We start from the raw sequence: 24,734 nt of genomic DNA, 5'->3' as shown, positions 1-24,734 counted from the left end.
CCTAACTGGGTAACATCAGTGGTAGCAGGGAGTGGGATTTGCTCTTCGTTTTAGAGACTTACCGTACATACCCAGGGCAAGATACTAGTATATAAAAATAATAGCAGACGCCACTCCCTTCTAGCATTGATGATGTTACCTAGTTGGGTAATGAAACATCTGCAACAAAACTAAGCTCAGGGAGCATGATGGGCCCTATAGTTCAGGGGTGTCAGACCCGATTTCATTGAGGGGCCGCATCAGGGTTGTGTTTGACCTTTGGGGGCCAGAGTGGGCATGGCCAGGGTGGCCATGGCTAGCTCGATGTCACTCGTGGCAGGGGTACCTCGGTGGCCCGAGCGCTCTGCCAGCGAAAACGGGATCCCGAGCTCCGTTTTCGGCTGCTAGGGCCTCCTGCAACCCTCTGCCAGCGAAAATGGGATCCCGAGCTCCGTTTTCGACTGCTAGGGCCTCCTGCAACCCTCTGCCAGCGAAAACGGGATGCCGAGCTCCGTTTTCGGCTGCTAGGGCCTCCTGCAACCCTCTGCCAGCGAAAACGGGATCCCGAGCTCCGTTTTCGGCTGCTAGGGCCTCCTGCAACCTCTGCCAGTGAAAACGGGATCCCGAGCTCCGTTTTCGGCTGCTAGGGCCTCCTGCAACCCTCTGCCAGTGAAAACGGGATCCTGAGCTCTGTTTTCGGCTGCTAGGGCCTCCTGCAACCCTCTGCCAGCGAAAACGGGATCCCGAGCCCGCTGCTGCTAGGCCTCCTGCAACCCTCTGCCAGCGAAAACGGGATCCCGAGCTCCGTTTTCGGCTGCTAGGGCCTCCTGCAACCTCTGCCAGTGAAAACGGGATCCTGAGCTCTGTTTTCGGCTGCTAGGGCCTCCTGCAACCCTCTGCCAGCGAAAACGGGATCCCGAGCTCCGTTTTCGGCTGCTAGGGCCTCCTGCAACCCTCTGCCAGTGAAAACGGGATCCCGAGCTCCGTTTTTGGCTGCTAGGGCCTCCTGCAACCCTCTGCCAGTGAAAACGGAGCTCGGGAGGGCCGGACGCGGCCCTCCCGAGCTCCGTTTTCACTGGCAGAGGGTTGCAGGAGACCCTAGCAGCCGAAAATGGAGCTCGGGATCCTGTTTTCACTGGCAGAGGCACCGCAGGCCAGTCCTTCACTATTTCCCAAATACTAGCCAGGTGCTTAATGCCCACATGGGATCCGGCCCCCCCGGGGCCTTGAGTTTTGACATCCCTGCTATAGCTAGTTCTGATTTTTCCCTATTTTGGATTCTCTCCACAGTTCCAGCACCCGGACAGTCAAACCAGTTTGTTCCAAAACCTGGAGATCCTGATGAAGCACCCTGCCTACTTGATGGTTTTCATACAACATGTGGTGTTGCAGTTTGATTCAAGTCCTGTGGTAAGCTGACAACATCCTTGCATTTTGGTTTTTTTTTTTTTTATTGCAACTGGCCTCAACTCCCTTCCTCTTCTGCACAGCTTCCCCCCCCACCCCGTAACCTACAACCTAACCACCATGAAACCCCACCACACCCTCTCCGCTGAAGCTGCTAGAGACGGATCCTCAAAGTTTAAACGTACGTTGTGGCGCAACAGGCCCTGAATACACACGTGTTTGTGCTGGTACTGTTCACATTGATGTGTGTGCCGTGGATGGAGTTCCAAGGCCAAACGACGCTGGCTGTGGAACCCTGGGAATTGAAGTCCACACATTTTAAAGTTGTTAAGGTTGAGAAACAACAGGTGTAGAAAAATCACTGATGCATTTCTTGCTAGACTGGATGAGTCTAGTATGACAGGAAGGGAAATTGCATGATTCGTGCCACCCTCCTTAAGTAACATTAACGGGTGACATAATATAGTGGCAGTCTAACTGGCAATAGACAACAAGAGATTGTTGTCAAGGGTGACAAACATAACATGGTTATAAGTGGGAGGAAAAACACCTTCAAATCGAAAAACAGCCTGAGATCCAGTGGTGGGATTCAGCCGGTTCGCACCTATTCGGGAGAACCGGTTGTTAACTTTCCAAGCAGTTCGGAGAACCAGTTGTTGGAAGAAATCTTATTTTGTTTTTGTCCACTTTACAGGGCTAATCCTGTAAGGAAGGCAGGAAGGAAACATTCTGGTCGTATTTCTAGCCTCATCTTTATTGCCCTGCTTACAGAAACTGCCTCTCTGGTTAACCCTTATTACATTGTAACAGCTAAGGCGAAGTGCCCATCGACGTGATCTTGAGTTGGCCACACCCACACGGTCACATGACCACCGAGCCACGCCTACCCAGCTGGTCATTAGGGCAGAGAGCCAGTTGTTAAATGATTTGAATCCCACCGCTGCTGGGATCCACATAATAAGTCCAATATCCCTCCATGTTTTCTGAGTTTGTAGCTGATAAGTTATTTCTTTTAAAGATTGCTAGACAGTGTTGTCTATTTAAATGGGGGTAAATCTTCAATCCCAATTGTGACAACCATTCTGTTTTTTCAAGTTGCTCCCCACATTCCCGTTTTAAGCTGGGCGGGCTTCAATTCCCAGAATTCCCCAGCTATAAATACAGATGTTACCCTGGAAAACAGAACAGATGTACTGAGGAGGAGCTCTTTTAACCCTCTTCCTCCTGATCGGATTTTCCAAGCTCCGGGGCCTCTTTGACCTCTGGAAAGCAGCCCCTCCCTCCAGAGTACCTTCCACCACACTTTTCCTTCATTCTTCACAAAGTAGCAGAGATGGTATTCAGCTGGTTCAGGCCGGTTCGGGCGAACCAGTGGCGGTGGCCTGCGGGTGGGCCCGCCTGGGCGCAATCCCATCCTATATTGCTGTGTTTTTGACTTTGCACGCATGTGTGGACGGTGCATGCAAGCAAATTGCCGTGTTGTTTGATGTCACATGCATACGTGGACCATGTGCATGAGCGAATTGCCGTGTTTTGGGATGCTGCATATTTCCAGTGCTGGGCGAACCGGTTGCTACGGTATGTGACTCCCAGCTCTGACCTCTAGCATCGCTGCACATGTAGAAAAATGGGCCGAATGAGGAAGTTTTACAAATCTCAACCAGAAGTCGAGTTCTCCTTTTCTTTCATAGTGATAGAAGAGAATATTTGTAGCTCAGGATTGAACTGTGAGGTCTTCGTTGCTCTCTGAGCTTGTTGTGTCCCACTCCCACTCCGACGCATGAGTCAAGGAAGTCCATAACAAACTTGGCAATGAAACCTTTGCAGCTTGCCAAGTTCCTTCGAGGTTTATCAGGGCAGGCAGGAGTCCAAGTTGTGACTTCTGCAATAGAGTCCGGTATCAGCAAACTAGCTAAGACTTTGCTTGACTCAAGGTTGGAATGCCAAAAGCAGGTCCTTTATATAGGCTGTGGGGTGTGGCTCCATGACTCGGCATTCATCCAGGCCTGTCCCACCCTTCCTTCTGCTGGCGTCACCTCTCAGATCTCCGGAAGCAAGGGTCCTCCTAACCTGAATTGTCTTCAGCTGGATCTGCTATCAGTAATTCCAGCACCTAGCTGGCTTCTTGCTCACACGCTGTATGAGTGAGGTTTATCGGGCTTGTCCTTTCACTCCTGGACTCCTCTCCGGGCATGGGGCCAGGGCAGGGGCTGGAGGCATGACAGGCCGTTCATCTTCATTATCAGACTCGGAGTCAGATAAAAGGCCCAGTTGGAGATGGGAGGGGTCCGGCTGTGGAGAGGAGGGAGGACGAGTCACAACAGAGCTTGGTGATTTTCCTGCAGGTGTTTTGTGATCAAACTAGGTAACATCATCAGTGCTAGAGGGGAGGGGAGGGCAGTTTGTGGAGTAGAGGACAAGGAGAAGGTGCGGAAGATGTTGGGGGGACTGTGGAATCCTTGGTGGTCTCTGAACTTGATGGTTTCTTGCAGACCCTTTTGCCCAACTCATCATTGCTAGAAAGGGAGTGGGGTTTGCCCCCTGTGTTGTTAGTCTCTGTTTGTTCAGAGAGAAAACAAACCCCACTCTCTTCTAGTACTGATGATGTTACCTAGTTGGGTAATGAAACGTCGCAAAGGAAACAACACAAGCTCAGTCTCTTTAGGAGTTTCTGTGGGTTTCCTTTAATCTCTTCTTTCCCTGCAGCTCTGTTACTTGCACGTGGACCTCATCCTAAACCGCCTTGGGCCCAAGGAAGCCAAGAAGCAATTTGTGGATTTTTGCCATGCCTTCTTAGACAAAACTGGGGTGAGTAGATCCCGGGAAGGCCTTTTGGAAAAAGACACAAAACAACAACAACAACTTCCACCCCAGATCTTTTGATAATCGGTAATGAAGGTCAGATTCTTTTTCTTTGCCTTCCAGGTCTGGTGTACACCATTTGTTCTCGTTCCCCCTGGTTCACAGAGTAGTAGGAACTTACATAAAGGCTCCGGATAGTCTTCATGATTGATTGTTGCTTTATTTCCAGTCACTGCATTCTTATCCGCTCCTTGCGTTCTGTTATCTCTTTCACAGCTGCTGAGAGTCCCTGTTCCGAATGCGGTGCAGTTTGAACTGGGTAAGGGACAACTTTCACCAGGTATTTTGTAGCGTGATCTGGAGCAGAGTTTACAAATGGATCAGATGTGAGCTGCAGAAATCCAGATGACCACCAGAGGGCAGCAAAACATTAAAAAAATTGCTTTGCTGCCCTCTGATGGTGATGTTGATTTTCACAGTCTAGATGAGATTGCCCTAAAATTTGTGTAGCGTCTGCCGTGTTATACACCATTAGGTAAGGCTAATATCCAACTGGATATTAGGGTTTTATTGGCCATATTAGCTGGGAGTTATGGGAGTTGCAGTCCCACAACTGTAGTCCCAAAACCTGGAAGGGACTTCAGGTTGGAGAAAACGGATTTAAGCAATTATTTGCATAAATCTCTTTTATTTGGTTCTGTGCGCACCATTTTTTCCTCTGCAGAACATATTCTGGCAGCTGGGGAAAACTTAATACAGTCTATGGTTGTCGTTTTGGCCAGAGTGACTCATGTAAAATCTGGTTTAAATTGTGAATGCAATTGAAAAAAATGGAACTATTTCAATTCGGATATTTGAACAGAATTCTTAACTTGGATCAGTTTGGTTTTGGCTTTCGGGATCAATTCAGAAACATGTATTCCTTCACCTCATTAGTTCAGGAGCGTTTCAGTCCACACTCACATCCAGTGGGCACGTCAATTTCGGAAGGCGATTTGGCGTTTTAAACCAACTGACCCCTAAATCTTTGAATCCAATATTGGCCGATCTTGTTTTTTCCTCATTCCTGCAAAATTGTGGAAAAGCCACTGGGTTTCAGATGGTGCAATTGAATTGTTTTTTATTACGGTTTCGTTAGATTGTTTACATGGAAAGAGTAAAGTTTTATAGCTCATTCAGATGCAACGTATTTCAGCCGCCTGAAGGGATGACTAAGGAACTCTGGGAGTTGAAGTCCACAATTCTTAAAGTCTCCAACCTGAAAGATACCCCTGAAATTTTAGACAGAAGGAAAGGTGAAAATATCCCTTTGCACCTTTGAGGCCTTTGAACTCTGGTACTGGAGAAGACTCCTGCGAGTCCCTTGGACTGCAAAGCGATCAAACTGGTCAGTTCTAGAGGAGACCAACCCTGACTGCTCTTTAGAAGGCCAGATCTTGAAGATGAAACTCAAATACTTTGGCCACCTAATGAGAAGGAAGGACTCCCTGGAGAAGTGCCTAATGCTGGGAAAGATTGAGGACAAAAGAAGAAGGGGACGACAGAGAACGAGGTGGATGGATGGAGTCACTGAAGCAGGAGGCATGAGCTTAAATGGACTCCAGAGGATGGTAGAGGACAGGAAGGCCTGGAGGAACATTGTCCATGGAGTTGCGATGGGTCGGACACGACTTCGCAGCTAACAACAACAATATCCTTGAAAGTCAGCGTTCATCATGAGGCTTGTTACTAGTGGAACATGCGCAGCTGAGGGTCCCTAGGAGAGAAGGGGCAGGCGTTAAAATCATGGGTCCACACACAACAATTGTGTTAACTTTCCACAGTGGGTGCAAGACACATGGTGGGTTCAGCTGCTGTTCCAGTCGGCCGACTTTGATCCAAGCTGCAAGTCCCACCCACTCTCTAAACTTCCCCAGTTCTGCCAGTCCCCCCTCCTCTCCTCTCCTCTCCCCTCACCAACCCACCCAACCCTACACACACACACACACACACACACACACACACACACACACACACACAAAATAAAACCCCTTGGTTTTGCTACAGCTGCTGGGACGGGTGAATCTCAATGAAAGGCAGGAAGCTAAAGAGTTTAAAGAACAGTGGGGAGAGCCGCTGTTTTCCTGCCAACAATTAGCTCATCACATCTGAGGGTTTTTTTTTCTTCTCTTCTCTGCCATGCAGGGAAGGACAGGAGCCTGTTTGGGGGTGGGGGTGGGGGGTTGTGGGGGTGGGGGGTGTAGGGCCAGCTGGTTCATAGCTTCCGAGTGTCACCTAGTGGCCACACCTGCAAGGTGCAACCATGCCTGAGCAAAGCCACACACTTGCGGGCGCCGAGGATACATACCAACACAAGCTCGGAAGGCTGGTCCCACCCCCTTTTTTTTTCACTCAAAGGGATCCTGAAATGACAGGATGGGGTTAGGAGGTCAGTTGGAAGCTCTGTAGGCAGAGAATGAATCTCATTTCCGGAGTGGGGAAGAGCTCTGAGCTTGCAAAAAGGGCTCTTTGCCCAAAAGACTAGAGAAGGGAAGGGCTGAGTGATATCCTGTCACCGTTTTCTGTAAAGAAGGTCTCTTAGTTGGAGAGAGAGAGAGAGAGAAAGAGAGAGAATGAGGGAGAGGGGGAGAGAGAGAGAATGAGAGAGGGAGAGAGAAAGAGAAAGGGAGAGAGAGAGAGAAAGGGGGAGAGAGAGAATGAGAGAGAATGAGGGAGAGAGAGAGAAAGAGGGAGAGAGAGGGAGAATGAGAGAGAGAGAGAAAGAGAATGAGGGAGGGAGAAAGAGGGAGAGAATGAGGGAGAGAGAGAGAATGAGAGGGAAAGAGAGAGAGAATGAAGGCGAGAGAAAGGGGAGAGAATGAGCAGGAGAGAGAGAGAATGAGAGGAAATGAGAGAGACAATGAGGGAGAGAGAGAAGAGGAGAGAATGAGGGAGAGAGAGAAAGAGGGAGAGAATGAGGGAGAGAGAGAATGAGAGGGAAATAGAGAGAGACAATGAGGGAGAGAGAGAGAAAGAGGGAGAGAATGAGGGCGAGAGAGAGAATGAGAGGGAAAGAGGGAGAGAATGAGGGAGAGAGAGAGAGAGAATGAGAGAGAAAGAGGGAGAGAATGAGGGAGAGAGAGAAGCTGAAGCATAGCTGAGGTTCCTGATTTAAAAAAAGTTGCCAGAAACTCCCATTTTATTTATGTTGTGCATAAGTATTTATTTATTTATTTTAGGGTTGTTGTTTTTTTAATCCCGCCTTTATTTTTATAAACAAGTCAAGGCTAGGAATATAGCTGATGTTCTTATTTTCCCCACAACAACAACCCTGTGAGGTGGATTGAGCTGAGAGCGAGAGGGATTGGCCCACGAGTCATCCCAGTTACCTTTCATGCCTAAGGCAGAACTAGAACTCACTGTCTCCTGGTGATTTGGCCCAAATCACCCAGCTGGCTTTCATGCCTAAGGCAGAACTAGAACTCACTGGCTCCTGGTGGTTGGCCCAAAGTCACCCAGTTACCTTTCATGCCTAGGGCAAGACTAGAATTCACTGTCTCCTGGTGATTGGGCCCAACACCCAGTTAACCTTTCATGCCTAGGGCAAGTCTAGAACTCACTGTCTCCTGGTGATTGGGCCCAAATCACCCAGCTGTCTTTCATGCCTAGGGCAAGACTAGAACTCACAGCCTCCTTGTTTTTAGACTGGCGCCTTCACCACTGGACCAGTATAGAATAAATGCATATTAAATAATTGCAAACCTTGAGCGAGTGGTAGAACGCTAATCCTAGAGGGAGAAGTGAGAATTCTCCAACCAGCATGCTGGAAGTTGAAGTCCAAATAATTTTTGAAGTTGCCAAGTTTTTTTTTTTTTTAAAAAAATATACGCTGCCATAACTATGAATAGCTTTCTCTCCCTCGCCAATGTTTTCCCCCATGTCCTAATTTTTGATCTGAGATACATCTCGGGCCTCACCAGATCCCCACCCTATGGGATCTCAGGGGAGGAGATCAACTGCAGATCAAACCCAGAATTGTTCCCCTCTTCCATGTGTTGGAGAGGGGGACCATATGTCTTCCGACAGCTGCACCACTCACCCTGATGCCTTGTAATTCTAGCAAGGTTTTTTTGTGTGCTCCAGGAACAACTTCCTTTATGGGAGCAGGCCAGGGACCGTAGCATGGGAGCAGCTGCGAACAATTTTTCTTGCTCTTGCTGTGTTTGCCCAAAGATCACAGGTGAGGTCCCTCCCCTTGGAAGGGGCTTCAAATCCCCGCCCCCCCCAATGGTTCCCAGCTCGCCACAGCAAAACCAAGCCCTCCTATTTATCCTGCAGGCCAGTTGCCAAGACAGCTGGGAAAGCTTTGGGGAGATTTATTCTAGGTTTATGTCATGTCCTCTCCTTTTGGTCTGCGTCTTTTTATTTATTTATTTATTTCTGTATTCGTACAAATATAGCAGCAAAAAATACCCCTCTGGCCTGGACTTGGGAGTGCCGCTAACCACAAAATAAAAGTCGGAGCGATGCAGCCTTTCACAGGAGCTCTTTATGGCTGGATGAATTTAGACGCGGGATCGGAACAGGAGGAAATCTCCACCAAGAATCTTTGTGAATTGGAGCCGTGCAAAATCCACGTCGGAAACGGATTCTTTCAGTGTCGAACTGACAAAATCTTTGCAAGCTTTGGCTAGCCTAAGGCTGGGAAACTTGAGGTTGCCGGATAGAAGAGAATATTTGTAGTTCAGGGTTGAACTACAAACCAGCTTTGCTGGCTGAGGAACTCTGGGAGTTGAAGTCCATAAGTCTTAAAAGTTGCCAAGGTTGGAGACCCCTGGACTAGAGAACAACATCAGAACTAAAGTGAGATTTATGGAGAAGAGAAGGAGAAGGAGAATTGTGGGCTCCTTAATGCTCTCTGAGCTTGGTCGTTTTCTTGCAAACGTTTCATTACCCAACTAGGTAACATTATCAGTTCTAAAAAGGAGCCGGGTTTGCAAAGTGGAGGAGGAGAAGGACTCTGGATTCCCTGGTGCTCTCTGAGCTTGGCTATTTTCTTGCAGATGTTTCATTATATCAAACTAGGTGATACCATCAGTGCTAAAAAGAAGAGTAAACCCTTGTAGCACTGATGATGTTACCTAGTTGGGTAATGAAATGTCTGGAAGAAAACAACCAAGCTCAGAGAGCACCACCGACCCCCACAGAACATGGGGTTATGTGTTGCATAGGGGCCCTTGTGGCTCTTTTTCCTTGCTCCCCAAAAACTGTGATTGTTGAACGTCGGCTGTGAGTTTTAATTTTTTTTTCTCTCTCTTCTTCTCCGATTGCAGACCGAAACAGGCCTGATCTCATCCCGGAAGACCAACTGAAAAAATATTTGTTGGACATCCAATCCTTTCAAGAAATGGAGATCTCCCAGCAGTTGGAGGACTTCAGGTTTGCAACTGGCAATTTTTGCCCCCATCCCCACCCCCCGAAAAACCTTCGCTGCACCTTTTGACAATCAAAATCACAAGCCGGAGGTCCCAAATACCAGCCATGTGGCATTGTGCTTAATGGGATTCATTTAATGACAGCAACCAGAAATGCCGGAACTGCTGTCACTAAAGTGGCTCATCTTAACGACCACATCACTTAATAATGGACATTCCAGTCTCAATCGCCGTTGTTAAGGGAGGACTGCCTATCATTGGGTCAAAACGTTTAAGAACCACCATTTGCAGAAAGATTTGGGTAATCTGAACTTGCCTTGTCGGAGAATTGCTCAACAGGTGTCCAAATGTATGTTTTTGTAGATTTTCACGGATATAGTTATGCAAGTCTTGGCGTATTCGGGTCTTTTCCCATGTAAGATTTATAGAGAGATGGCAGCTCCGACCACGCTTTGCTCACAGAAGCACGAAGCCGTAAGCACCAGCCTGAAGATGACGAGTGGGACCTCGTCGAAACGTCGCCAAGATACTCTCAACCCTACATGGGAAAAGACCCGAAAACGCCAAGACTTGCATATATATATGTATGGGTGTGAAGCCTTCTTGGAACTGTTGAAAGGATTGTGTTGCAGATTGGAGATAGGTGGTGTCCTCTCTCTCAGTTGAATTTTGTTCAATTTTGACATAAAGGTAAAGGTAAAGGTTCCCCTCGCACATCTGTGCTAGTTGTTCCCGACTCTAGGGGGCGGTGCTCATCTCCGTTTCAAAGCTAAAGAGCCAGCGCTGTCCGAAGACGTCTCCGTGGTCATGTGGCCAGCATGACTAAACACCAAAGGCACACAGAACGCTGTTCCATTCCCACCAAAGGTGGTCCCTATTTGTCTACTTGCATTTTTTACCAGCTTTCGAACTGCTAGGTTGGCAGAAGCTGGGACAAGGAATGGGAGCTCACTCCCTTACACAGCACTAGGGATTCGAACCATTGAACTGCCAACCTTTTGGTGGACAAGCTCAGCATCTTAGCCGCTGAGCCACCGCGTCCCCTATTTTGACATAGATGGCCTCTTTGACCCCTCTTTCAAACCACCCATCCTCTCTGTCCAAAATATGGGCTTCCAAAGAGTGGCCTCTGTCTTTTAAATGCAGATGGGCTGCTGAATCTTGTCCTGATGGGTTTGTTCACCTACGTTGTGCCATGTATGGAAAAAGCACCTTATGGGATCTCTTCCATTTGCATATCAACCAAAGCCATACAGCCTGGCTCAGTATGTTACACAAACGGTAAAGGTATAACCATGATGGCTCAGCGGTTAAAGGCAGTGAGCTTGTCAGCTGGAAAGCTGACAGCCCAGATTCAAGACCCAAGCACCGTGTCCTGCCCACTTAGCAGTTAGAAAGCATGCCAATGCGAGTAGATCAATAGGTACCACTTCAGTGGGAAGGTAACAGTGTGCCGTATGCCTCAGTCAACCCTACAGCCATGCTGGCCACATGACCACAGAAGCATCTTCAGACAAGGCTGGCTCCCTCAAGTAAGAAATGCCAATGAGCCTCACTGTCTCTAGACTCGGCGCGAGTTTATCTTTTACGTTATACGAACTCAGTGTGTAGTGTGAACAATCATTGATGGCTTCAGGCAGGAGCGGGTAACGACGCTGGGAAAAGCATTTGCACAGCTTGCTAAGGTTGGTTAGTTTCACACTTAATTAGGTTTCTCTGTAGCTTAGCGTGTTGTGCTCAGGGCTCCGCTGATGACTCCGAGCTTTGTGCCAGCTCTGGAAGTGGATTTAATTCGGCCGAATTAAATCTTATTAATGCCATCCAACGTACAGCGCTCGACCGCCTGTTCTTTTGTTTCCGCAGGGAAAAAAGGAAAATGGGAATGACCCCAGGAGAGAAGGAGCTTTTCGAACTGGAAGGCTATCGGACCAAAGACAAAGGCATCAGAGAGGCCAAAGAGAAACAGCTGGCCGAACAGCTGATGGTCAAACTGGAGGAGATGCAGTAAGTTAAGCTCTCCTAGCTTACTGCTACGCACGGACTGTTAGCTTGCCCTTCCAACTTCCTCCTTCACTGTAGCAGAGATGGCGTTCCTTCTTTGTCGTTGTGCTGGCTAAGGTCAAGACCTTGTACCCCTCTTCTTGCACCTGCTGAGCCCCTTCTGCAACCCTGCGACTCTTCCGGGCGCCATCTTGACTCCTAGGTTTTGCCACCATGTTTTGGAAGGTGGCCTTTCCCATCCATCAGAGCAGGCATGGGAAGAGCCCTAAATGGGACCTCACCTCCATACCTAGCTGCAGGTGTCACCCTCCCATTTTGTGGACCCACACGGAGGATTTTGTCTCTTCCGTTTGGGGGCCTGCAGCCGGGGTGGGTCAGAAAACCCCCCATCATTCTCAACAACCAAGGAGAGAGGCAACCTAGAACTAAGCAGAAATTTCCTGACAGTGGGAACAATTAACCAGTAGGACAACTGGTGCTTAACTGGTGGGCCTCTGGTGGCTCAACGGACTAAGACAGTCTGTTATTAACACAGCAGCTTGCAATTACTGCAAGTTCAAGTCCCACCAGGCCCAAGGTTGACTCAGCCTTCCATCCTTTATAAGGTAGGTAAAATGAGGACCCAGATTGTTGGGGGCAATAAGTTGACTTTGTATATAAATATACAAATAGAATGAAGACTATTGCTAACATAGTGTAAGCCGCCCTGAGTCTTCGGAGAAGGGCGGGATATAAATGCAAATAAAAATAAATAAATAAATAATAATAAAAAAAACTTGCCTCCAGAAGTTGTGGGTGAACCAACACTGGAGGTTTTTCAGAAGAGATTGGACAGCTATTTGTTTGAAATTGCATAGGGCGAACCTTTTCGGGGTCGAGTGCCCAAACCGGAATGTGTGTGCATGTGTGCGCCCCAAAGCACCAGAAACCCAAAGATCAGCTGGCCGGCATGGGCATGCCTGTTTTGGGGGCATTTTTCGGCCCATTTTCAGGCCTTTTTCGAGCCGTTTTTCAGCCTTTTTTTTCCAGGCCGTTTTCCTGGCTGTTTTTAGGCTAACACAGGTTCGCCATCATGGGTATAGGGTGTCCTGCTTGAGCAGGGGGTTGGACTAGAAGACCTCCAAGGTCCCTTTCAACTCTGTTACTTTGCAACCGTTTGGGTTTGAGTAGCTGTCCCTGCCGGTCTGCCTTTATTATATAACAACAGAGTTGGAAGGGACCTTGGAGGCCTTCTAGTCCAACCCCCTGCCCAGGCAGGAAACCCTACACCATCTCAGTCAGATGGTTATCCAACATTTTCTTAAAAATTTCCAGTGTTGGAGCATTCACAACTTCTGCAGGCAAGTCGTTCCACTTATTAATTGTTCTAACTGTCAGGAAATTTCTCCTTAGTTCTAGGTTGCTTCTTTCTTTGATCAGTTTCCACCCATTTCTTCTTGTTCTACCCTCAGGTGCTTTGGAGAACAGCCCAACTCCCTCTTCTTTGTGGCAACCCCTCAGATATTGGAAGACTGCTATCATGTCTCCCCTAGTCCTTGTTTTTATTAAACTAGACATACCCAGTTCCTGCAACCGTTCTTCATATGTTTTATCCTCCAGTCCCCTAATCATCTTTGTTGCTCTTCTCTGCACTCTTTCTAGAGTCTCAACATCTTTTTTACATCGTGGCGACCAAAACTGGATGCAATATTCCAAGTGTGGCCTTACCAAGGCATTATAAAGTGGCACTAACACTTCACGTGATCTTGATTCTATCCCTCTGTTTATGCAGCCCAGAACTGTTTATGCAACCCAGAACTTGGTAGTGGACTATCCTCTATTCCAGGGGTTTCCAACCTTGGCAACTTTAAGCCTGGAGGACTTCAAATCCCAGAATGCCCCAGCCAGCTTTGCTGGCTGGGGCATTCTGGGAGTTGAAGTCCGCCAGGCTTAAAGTTGCCAAGGTTGGAGACCCCTGCTCTATTCTATTCCAGCTGCAGATCCCATCCACAGTTTCTATTTCAAGCAAGCGCTACTCCCTGCCAGTCGGGATCTCCTTCCTAGGCCTTGTTTTTCCCACTCATTTTTTCCCCAGGGATGGAGCCTCTGGTTCTGGCAGCCATCCCATCGGGGCTGGGATGAGAGCGACGAGCCAGCCAGATCATCGGTGGCGTCCCTGCCAAGTCCCTGCCGGATAATAGGATCCAGCTGGCAGGAGGGGAGGAAGGAGAAGTGTGTGGGGGGGTTGTGTATGTTCCCCACCCATCCCGGGATGTTGCCTCTAGTTGCATCAGCCTTACCGAGTGTATAAAAGCCCCTGGCGGCCCCTTCCCCACTCCAGTCGCTGTACGTTAGTCCATCCAGGGGTTGCTTTCTCTGCTAGACAGAACATGCTCCTTTGCCTTTTGAATACTTTCCTGCTTCTACCGAGCAAACATGGGGTTATATTACCGGTGAGTTTTTCCAGCAACATAAAAGGGGCCGGCGTTGGGGCATCGGGTGGCTTTGAGAGGCTGCTGCTGTCCCAGAGGGAGAAAGGGGGCATCGCTCTTGGGTGGAGGGCCAGGCATGCTGTTATCTTTCAGAGGCTTTGGACCACAAGTCCCCATCAGCCCCAACCGGCAACAAGGGATCATGGGAGTGGATCCCAAAGAACTGGCAGTAGTTGGTTTGCTTTCCTTTTGCTCTGACAAAACAGAGTGGATAGTTAAAGGCAGAGAGAGCGGCAGAGGACAGAAGGTTGGAATCTCCGCTTCCTCGCAGCGCTCTAGGCCAGCTGTTAACCTCTGGAGGGAACACCTGGATAGGAAGGATTGCAAAGGTAGCCCAAATGTGTCCTTCACTCCCTGATTTTTTTCTTTTCTTTTTCTTTTTCCTTTTCTCTTTCGGTTGGTTCCAGCCTCACCATTTCTGCCGACGAGGAAAAAAGGTAGGCGACCAACAGGTGCAGAGTGGTTTTTGTGTGTCTGTGTGGGTGTGCTGGTGTGGGTGTGTTTCTGGAAGTGGGGGGGACGGGGGACGGAAAGACACTTTTTGCACTCCCCTACATGCAACCGGATGTAGCTTTGCAGCACATTGAGTTCTGCGGCTCAGGAAGTTGGAGGAGGGGAAGAAAAGAAACAGTCATTTAACCCTTCCAGGTTTTGGTCTGAGAAAGTCCCGGCTGCTTAAAAGCATTAAAATCAACTTTCACCAATTTGCTCCCACTGCGAGTGGCCCTCGACTTAACGACCACAATCGAGCCCAAAATTTCTAAGTTGCTAAGCGAGACAGTGGTTGAGTGGATTTGTGTTGTTGTTTTTTGCCCCATATAACAACCTTCCTTGCCACAGTTGTTAAAAGTGAATCACTGCGGTTGTTAATGGAATAATACCTTTGCTAAGTACATCCGGCTTCCCCATTGATTTTGCTTGTCGGAATGTCTCAAAAGGGGGGGTCACATGACCCCGGGCCACTGCAACCGTCATAAATATGAGTCAGTTGCAGAGGTGTCTGAATTTTGAGCATGGGAATCCTGCAGTGGTCGCAAGCGTGAAAAAAGTCATTTTTCTCAGAGCTGTTGTAACTTTGAACAGTCACTAAATGAACTGCCGTTAAGTCCAGGACCACCTGTGGTGAGGAGTGTCTCTCTGGACGAATGACCTCACTTGTTGGCCCCCATTGGTGAGCATTGGATCACACTTCCCAAAATCCACAGGGGAAAGGGCGAGAACTGCGGAACGTAACAGATTTGTGACTTGGAATAGAATAGAATAGAATAGAATTTTATTGGCCAAGTGTGATTGGACACACAAGGAATTTGTCTTGGTGCATATGCTCTCAGTGTACATAAAAGAAAAGATACGTTCATCAAGGTACAACATTTACAACACAATTGATGGTCAATATATCAATATAAATCATAAGGATTGCCAGCAACAAGTTATAGTCATACAGTCATAAGTGGAAAGAGATTGGTGATGGGAACTATGAAACGATTAATAGTAGTGCAGATTCAGTAAATAGTCTGACAGTGTTGAGGGAATTATTTGTTTAGCAGAGTGATGGCCTTCGGGAAAAAACTGTTCTTGTGTCTAGTTGTTCTGGTGTGCAGTGCTCTATAGCGTCGTTTTGAGGGTAGGAGTTGAAACAGTTTATGTCCAGGATGCGAGGGAAAGTGTCTTTAAGCTCTTTTTTTCTTTTTTGCCAAATCTTGCTTAAGATTTTCCACACGCATGTGCATATTTAGCAAAAGAAAAAAAAAAGTGAAATTTGGCAGGTTTCTTAGTAACTCTCAGGGCTGGAAAAAGGAAGTAATGCGAGGGAGGTCACCACAAACCTTGTTTACTTCTGTTGTATAGGTGTCAAGTCCCTGTTCAATGAAGTTGCCCTTGTTTCTGCATTTGGTTGTGTGTTTTTAACCCGATGCTGCCTTGAATTTTCAGACCTGAAGTGCAGTTTGTTTTGTGTTAACCCTAACCCTAATCTTAACAATCGTTTTTCCCTTCCTCTGCTCTGTCCTTTTAGCTCAGCCATCTTTACCGCCATTGTCACGTATATGAAACATCTGGGGGTTAAGACGAAGACAGCCGATAACAAGAAGTCGAAAGCTAACTTTTTCCGCAAAAAGGTAGGCTTAAAGGGGATGACAGAGTTGGAAGGGACCTTGGAGGTCTTCTAGTCCGGCCCCTTGCTCAAGCAGACTTAGAAATAATTGGTGTATTAAGACAAAATAGAATTGGATTCTTAATGCAAGAAGCGCTCTCTTTGGGTAGTACTCAAGAACTGAGTGGACAAACTTTCCTTCTGCCACTCACCGCTGTTTTCTTTATACTACCGTTGCTCAGTTTTGGCAACCTTGAGACATGTGGACTTCAACTCCCAGAATTCCCCAGCCAGCATGGCTCACTGGAGAATTCTGGGAGTTGAGGTCCACCCATCTTAAAGGGCCAAGGTTGAGAAACGATGCTGGCTGGGGAATTCTGGGAGTTGAAATCCACATGTCTTAAAAGTTGCCAGGCTTAAGAATCACTACTTTGTAGGTAGTCCTCAACTTACGACTGTAATTGAGCCTGGCGTTACGATCGTAAATCATGATGGTCATTTAGCAGGTGGTCACATGACTGTATCTGAGTGCACGATCTATTTTGGGGCAGTCGTTAAGCAAACACCACAGTCGTTAAACTAACCAGTTTCCAGAAGAAGAAAAAAAAAAAGCCGAAAATCATGGTCGGATCACCATGGGACACGGTCCGGTTGCCAAGCGCTCAAAATGCGATCACAAGACCATGGAAAGAATAGAATAGAATAGAATAGAATTTTATTGGCCAAGTGTGATTGGACACACAAGGAATTTGTCTTGGTGCATATGCTCTCAGTGTACATAAAAGAAAAGATACGTTCATCAAGGTACAACATTTACAACACAATTGATGGTCAGTATATCAATATAAATCATAAGGATTGCCAGCAACAAGTTATAGTCATACAGTCATAAGTGGAAAGAGATTGGTGATGGGAACTATGAAACGATTAATAGTAGTGCAGATTCAGTAAATAGTCTGACAGTGTTGAGGGAATTATTTGTTTAGCAGAGTGATGGCCTTCGGGAAAAAACTGTTCTTGTGTCCAAAACCATGGAAAGGTGGCCAAAACCATGTCGTAAGTAACTCTGCAGTAACTCACAGCTTAGAACAGCAACTAGTCTTAAATTGAGGACTACCTGTATACAATTCCAATTCGGCAGAGCTGGAATCTGGCTGGAATGAGTCCTGTTCCCTAATTGGTGGTTGGTTTGTGAGACTTCCTACCCTCTCCAGCACCGATAATTCTAAGCAGTTTGCAGTCTGGGCAGTGGTGAAACCCAATTTTTTTTACTATCGGTCTTGTGGGCGTGGCTTGGGGGTGGGGGTGGCTTGGTGGACGTGGCAGGGGAAGGATACAGCAAAATCCCCATTCCCTCCCCACTCCAAGGGAAGGATACTGCAAAATCTCCATTCCCACCCCACTCCAGGGGGAAGGATATTGCAAAATCTCCATTCCCACCCCACTCCAGTGCAAAAACTCCAATCCTACCCCACTCTTAAGCGGAAGGATATTGCAAAATCTCCATTCCCACCCCACTCTGGGGCCAGCCAGAGGTGGTATTTGCTGGTTCTCCGAACTGCTCAAAATTTCCCACTACCGGTTCTCCAGAACCTGTCAGAACTTGCTGGATTTCACCCCTGAGTCTGGGGTTTTATTTATATGGCCACCCATACAGTGACTCTGGGTAGCTTACAAACAATTAAAAAAAACCATACCAATATAAATAATAAAAAACAGTAACACCCCCCCCCACCCCTCCAACGAACCATTTGATGGACTCCGACCCACTCTGGTTAGCAGAACCAGGTCTTCAGGGCCTCATGAAAGAGTTTCAGAGTAGGAGCCAGTTTAATCTTTGTGGGGACAGTGTTCCAAAGGGAGGGAGCCACCCCAGAGAAGGCCCTTCTCCTGGGTCCCACCAGATGTACTTTCTTAGAAGAAGGGACACTCAACGTTTCCTGCCTCCCCACTTTGGTGGGTCATTCAGTGGTGGCATTCAGTGGTGGCATTCAGCTGGTTCAGACCGGTTTGGGAGAACCGTTAGCGGCATAATACTAGCCTATTTAGCCATGTTTTCGAGGCTGGGCGCATGCGCGAAAGGCCGGGCGCATAACAGAAGGCTGGGCACATGCACGGAAGGCCGGGCGCATCACAGAAGGCTGGGCACATGCGTGGAAGGCCGGGCGCATTGCAGAAGGCTGGGGGCATGCGCGGAAGGCATGCGGGCTCACGAAGTGAGCGTGCGTGCGTGGGGCGAACCAGTGGTAAGAATATTGGAATCGGAATATTACATAGTATGGAACAAATTATATAATTGGCTAGAGACTAGAAATACTAGATGATGGAAAAAAAGGTGAAAAGCTTATATATACCTGTATATCAAATGGCAATGTATGAAAAAAAAATGAATGATAGGATAGAAGATAAAAAGAAACAAGAGAGAACGGGACGAAAAAGAAAAGTATAATGAAACGAAACGAGAGGGGGAATAAGGATGTAAATATGAGAAGACTAAGGAAACGAAGCTAATGTAAAGAAGGAATATATGTTTTATGTCAATGTATGTTATGTATTGTTGTTCTTTTTTGTTAAAAAAAAATAAAAATATTGGAAGCCCACCTCTGATTGGGTGGATGTAACCAGGAAAATGGGGTTCTTCAGATAACCTGGTCCCAAGCCACGAAAGACTTTTAAAGTTGACAACCACCACCCTTAAATTGCACCCACGGCCACTTGCAGCTCCTGCAGGAGAGGTGACGAATGTGCGCACCTGGCATTTTGCAACAGGTGATCAGTTTCTCTTCTCTGATTTAATCCAGATTTCAGGGACCAAGAAACCCGAGGAAGCTCTCAAACCAAAGAAAGGCTTTAGCATTTTGGACCCAACCCGCTGGAACCGTGGGGATTCCCATTGTAAGTACGCAAAACGAATTCCTTTGCCCTGGTTCAAAGGCAGCCCCAAACCCTTTATTGAACTTGCTGTCCTAAACCCCCAATTGTCAGGTTTCCTTAGGACGAGGCTCTGCAATTGTCTGGCCCCGTGCGATCCGAGCCACTTCTTTGAAGCTCCTGAACTCTCCCCCAGATTGGGTAGTCCTTGACTTACAACTATTCACTTAGTGACCGTTTGAAGTTACAACAACACTGAAAAAAACGTGACTTAGGACTTAGTTTCACACTTACGACCGTTGTAGCATCCCCATGGTCGCTGGATCAGAATTCGGGTAGTTGGCAACTGGCATGTACTTACGACCGTTGCATTGTCCCGCTGATCTGTCTCCTTCCACACTTCAGACCCACAAGCTGGCCTTCAGCCAGTGGATTCACGGCTCTTATCAGTCCTGGCAGAGAAATCGCAGCTGCCTGCCAAAGTTCAAACAAATGACTCACGTAGCAAGACTTTCAGCTCTTTTTGAAATGGATCAGCTAAACTTTTGCTTCCCATGGAACTGAGAGCAGTCCCAAAACTCCTTATATATCCTGTGGGGTGGAGCTCCTGCCCCACCCTTCCTTTTGATGACGGCGCCTCTCTAATCTTCTGAAGCGCGGGTCAAGCCAAGCTTGATTATTATCATCAGCTGGGTCTGAAGGCGTAGCCTGGGGAAGGGAAGAATCAGGGGATGTCGGCCTCATTACGTCCTCCGACTGGTCTGGTTCTGGCTCCTGGAGTCGAGCCAAAGGAATCGGTGCTCCCGAGGTAAGCCTTACCGGCCCTTCCCCCTCACTTTCTGAGTCACTTTTGGGCATGGGGCCAGGTTCGGGGGCTGGAGTCACAACAGGTAGTCCTTGACTTACAACTATTCACTTAGTGACCGTTGGAAGTTAACAACAACACTGAAAAAAAGTGACTTAGGACTTGTTTTCACACTTAACGACCGTAGCCGCATCCCCCTGGTCGCAGGATCAGAATTCGGGTAGTTGGCAACTGGCATGTACTTACGACGGTTGCATTGTCCCGCGGTCATATGATCATTGTCTGTAAACTTCCCAGCCGGCTTTTTGACGAGCAACGTCAGTAGGAGAATCCAGATTCACTGAATGACCTGCAGTGAGTCACTTAACGATGGTGGCGAAAAAGCCGTAACATAGGACAAAGCTCCCTTAACAACGGACTTGCTTAGCAATGAAATTTGATGAATGTAACAAATACGATTAATGTTGTTATTCTTATTTGCACCAAAATCTTTGATACCCAGGTACCAGACTTGCACACGCAATGATGTGTACATGTGAAATAAGATTTTTTAAAAAAAACTTGGAAAAAATAAATAAATAAAGCGCTCTGAGGAAGCAGCAAAAAAAATAAAGAAAGAAAGGAAAAAGCAATGAAATTTGGGCTCAATTGTGTTTCTAAGTCAAGGATTACCTGAGCTGTGGTTTTTGGTTTGTTTGTTTTTTTTAATTTTAAAACAAATAACAGTTAAAACGGAACCTTGAGTAAGTTTAACACTGGGAAAGATCTTCTCTTTCAAACAGGTGGAGTCCCACAATTCCAGAAATATTTCCATGACATAAAATCCTTTATGTAGCCCTCCCTCTCATCCAGGGGTGAAATGCTACTGGTTTGGACCGGTTCGGGCGAACCGGTAGTAAAAAATGCTATCGGTTCAGCCGAACCAGTATTTCCGATGATCAGCTGGGCGACGATCAGCTGTGACGCGCAATTTATATTAGCTAGAATCGTCGGATTTCCTGCTTTCTAGCTAATCCAAATCGCGTGGCACAGCGGATTCTCCCCCCCCCCCTCGCTGTTCTACTTACTTTTGCAGAATCGGAAGGCTTCAAAATGTCCCTTTTTTGGTGCTGCGCCGGTGCGCCAGAGTGCGCACTCGATAGCAGACCCACAGAACTGGTAGCAAACTTCAGAGGATTTCACCGCTACTTCTCATCCTTGGAAAAAAAATGTCTCCAGCCAGTCCATAGCTTTAACCAATCATTAGCTTTAACCAACCAACCATATCTCATTATTAAGATATTCCTTTTCGAAGTAGAAGGAAGAAAACTAAATTACTTGTCCTTTCAGAAAAAAAATAAAATAAAAGTAGTTTGGAGCACATCCAGTTTACTCCAGTTTCACTGGATGCCAGCTCTGGCTTGAGACTCATCCTAGGGTCAGCCTCAACTGGAATTTTCAGAAGCATCTTTTGCAAACTGGTTATTTTCTTCTCTCTCCCTATTCTTTTTGTTTTGTTGTTTGGAAGCTTGTGGTTATTGTTGCTAGGCAAATAAGGAATACAAATTCCACCAGCCCACAAAACATGATCCATTTGTGTGCATCAGATCATCCGGTTGGTGAATCTGGCATGGATTTTGCTCAAAAGCAGTTTTGGGCAATAGCTAGGAAGGGATTAACGTGACGTCTCTTTCCCCATCTTTGTTCATTTTATATATATATATATATATATTGCTGCATTTTTTTTGTAGATTCTGATTACAGACAGCCCAAACCTGAGGGTGAAGGTACTAGCACCCCACTTTTTTCATCCTCTTACCAGCTCTGTAGTAGCGCATGGCACCCCATGTACCCATCCATCTCTCTGATCAGGAAACCACGTAGAACTAATCTGCCTCTCGTAACCTCCGCCACTAACGTTTTAATTCAGTGTTGCACTCTCGCCCATCAAGTAATATACTAATGAGAATCATACACACGCCTACGCAGGTTCATCACACCTGTCACGTTCCCAAAGGAAATTCTTGGCATGCGATGGCTCATTGTGTGCACCTCTTGTCTTGTCTGTCCCCCACCGATGGGTCCCGCGTTGAATCAGTACAGAAGGGAATAAACCACAGATTTTTTTTCTCTATGGCTTATGCACAAATTAAGCACTTGCTCAGTTTTACTTCCCTTATCTATCTATACATAGATAGTTAATATTAGGGATCAAACTTTGGTGGGGGTAAGGAAAAAAAACCACACGCCCTTCTCCCAGTTTAGAAGAGCAGGACTTGGCAGGAAATCTCACTTGTTTTGGCAGCTTGATTCTGGCTTAGCTGAACTTTCTTGGTTCTGCTCTTCGTTTCTTCGGCATCTGAGTAAAACTGAACGTGACTGTTTTCCAAGCAGAGTAATATTTAACAAGATTTTATGTCCCAAACTGCCGTGTTTTAAACAGATCACTGTTCAGGTTACCCTGAGGGGCACAGATAAACCTCCAAGTGGCCTCAAGGACTCTCAGAGAGAGCGCTAACGACCAGAGGACTGCAAGGAATATAAATCCATCCTCCACTATTCAGTGAAGAAGCTTCTTGGATGAGAAGCGAAATGTAATAATAATAATAATAATATCAGAGTTGGAAGGGACCTTGGAGGTCTTCTAGTCCAACCCTCTACCCAGGCAGGAAACCCTACACCATTTCAGACAAATGGTTAGCCAACATTTTCTTAAAAATTTCCAGTGTTGGAGCATTTACAACTTCTGCAGGCAAGTTGTTCCACTGATTAATTGTTCTAACTGTCAGGAAATTTCTCCTTAGTTCCAGGTTGCTTCTCTCCTTGATTAATTTCCACCCTCAGGTGCTTTGGAGAACAGTTTGACTCCCTCTTCTTTGTGGCAGCCCCTGAGATATTGGAACACTGTTATCATGTCTCCCCTAGTCCTTCTTTTCATCAAACTAGACATACCCAGTTCCTGCAACCGTTCTTCATATGTTTTAGCCTCCAGTCCCCTCATCATCTTCGTTGCTCTTCAAGGAAAAACAAAGTCCAGTTGGCTTTTGAAAAAGCACCTTTGGGACAGCCCCCACCTGGAGCAGGGATTTCCAACCTTGGCAACTTTAAGACTTGTGGAGCTTTGCTGGCTGAGGAACTGTGGGAGTTGAAGTCCACAAGTTGCCGAGGACTGAGAAAATCTCCATAGACGTTTAGCAAGATTTATGGTTGGTGAAAGACAGGAGGTTGCATGAATTCCAGCAAATGGTATCTAGAAATAGATACATCCCTGTGTGCATTAGCCAGAAGGGTCCTGATATCCTAACTGCTCTGCTACAAATTGGTGAAGTGGTCCCTTTGCTTGGGGTAGCTTGCAGCCGGCTGTTTTTGTAAACATCTCCAGAATCTTTATTAATCTAAAAAGGTAAAGGTTCCCCTTGCACATACGTGCTAGCCGTTCCCGACTCTAGGGAGCGGTGCTCATCTCCGTTTCAAAGCCGAAGAGCCAGCGCTGTCCGAAGACGTCTCCGTAGTCATGTGGCCGGCATGACTCAATGCCAAAGGCGTACGGAATGCTGTTCCCTTCCCACCAAAGGTGTTCCCTATTTTTCTACTTGCATTTTTTACCTGCTTTCAAGCTGCTAGGTTGGCAGAAGCTGGGACAAGTCACGGGAGCTCACCCCGTTACGCGGCACTAGGGGTTCGAACCGCTGAACTGCCGACCTTTCGATCGACAAGCTCAGCGTCTTAGCCACTTACCCACTAAGCCACCCTTTTTAAATTTTTTTTATTAATCTAGGAACTATTATGTGCCATGAAATGGTAATTGCAAACTAGAGTCAAGCCACAGCAAACCTAAATAAAGGCAAATATATGTGTCCCAGGATAATGTTGCAGGATCCAATGTGGGTTGGTCAGCAGGACCAGAGAGGTTTAGTCTTTTGAGTTTTTGGACATGCTGCGGCCCATCCTCAAAGAACTTCACTCACCACATTCTGGTGAGAAAGGGGTTCCCTGAGGATGGGTACCAGCCAGGGGTGAGATTCAAAAATGTTAGCAACCGGTTCTCTGCTCGGTTGTTGGGTGGGCGTGGCCATGGTGGGGGTGGTCTACTCAGCCTCCTGCACCATGGCGGGGGGGGGGGGGCGTTTTCACCCTCCCCAAGCTCCAGAGGCTTTTCTCGAGCCTCCAGGAGGGTGAAAACGGGCTACCCTGGGCTCCGGAGGATGGAAACAGGCTCGTTTCAGTCCTTGCAACTACCAGTTTGGCGAACCGGATGTAAAATTAGCATCCAGTTCGCCCGAACCGGTCTGAACCTTCTGAATCCCACCTCTGGATCCAGCATGAGTCCGAAAGCTCGGAAGACAAAAGCTCTGGTCCAAGTGACCGACCCAGATTGGGATCCTGCCACAGCAAACAGTTGATTTCCTGTTCTTGGGATGAAGGTTGAAGGTGTGTGATTCTTTATTGCTGATATAATGACATCTCTGCCTTCATTGCTGCTGGCTCTTGAAAATACCTCTCACAGGAGCTGCCAAATTTAACCAAATAATCCCACTCTATCCCTTCTGTGAACACCCAACAAACGTATTTGGGTACACAGAGCGTGCTAAAAACCAAGCAGACAAGGCTGTGGTTTTAGTATAATAATAATAATAATAATAATAATAATAATAATAATAATAACAACAACAACAACAACAACAACAACAACAACAACAACAATAATAATAATAATGATGATGATGATGATGATGATGATGATGTTTTAATTTGTATACCGCCCTTCTCCCAAAGGACTCAGGGCGGTGAACAGGCAAATAAAATACAAACAGAAACATACACCATAATTAAAACAACCCTTAAAAAACTGATTCAAATTTGCCAAAAAATTTAAAATAACATTACTCCCCATAAAAATTACAAAATTTAAA

General features: G+C 46.9%; 1 protein-coding gene across 13 annotated transcripts in view; it reads left to right on the top strand.

Annotated features, from left to right (window-relative positions):
* ARHGEF1 (Rho guanine nucleotide exchange factor 1) overlaps positions 1-24,734 on the top strand; it is an 82,395-nt gene that overhangs the window by 18,853 nt on the left and 38,808 nt on the right. For 10 of the 13 annotated variants that reach the window (XM_058195104.1, XM_058195097.1, XM_058195101.1 and 7 more), the window contains 9 exons: positions 1,270-1,389; positions 4,093-4,194; positions 4,465-4,507; positions 9,501-9,606; positions 11,466-11,606; positions 14,482-14,511; positions 16,089-16,191; positions 18,968-19,061; positions 21,573-21,608. In XM_058195104.1, the coding sequence (XP_058051087.1) occupies positions 1,270-1,389; positions 4,093-4,194; positions 4,465-4,507; positions 9,501-9,606; positions 11,466-11,606; positions 14,482-14,511; positions 16,089-16,191; positions 18,968-19,061; positions 21,573-21,608 (775 nt within the window). Of the gene's footprint in view, positions 1-1,269; positions 1,390-4,092; positions 4,195-4,464; positions 4,508-9,500; positions 9,607-11,465; positions 11,607-13,860; positions 14,036-14,481; positions 14,512-16,088; positions 16,192-18,967; positions 19,062-21,572; positions 21,609-24,734 lie in introns of those variants that run through there. The other 3 variants (XM_058195103.1, XM_058195102.1, XM_058195108.1) reach the window with 2 other exon arrangements.

The sequence above is a fragment of the Ahaetulla prasina genome, chromosome 10, assembly GCF_028640845.1.
Source record: "Ahaetulla prasina isolate Xishuangbanna chromosome 10, ASM2864084v1, whole genome shotgun sequence".
NCBI lineage: Eukaryota > Metazoa > Chordata > Lepidosauria > Squamata > Colubridae > Ahaetulla > Ahaetulla prasina.
The sequence above is the reverse complement of the archived record's forward strand: the minus strand, read 5'-3'. Positions and strand labels throughout refer to the sequence as shown.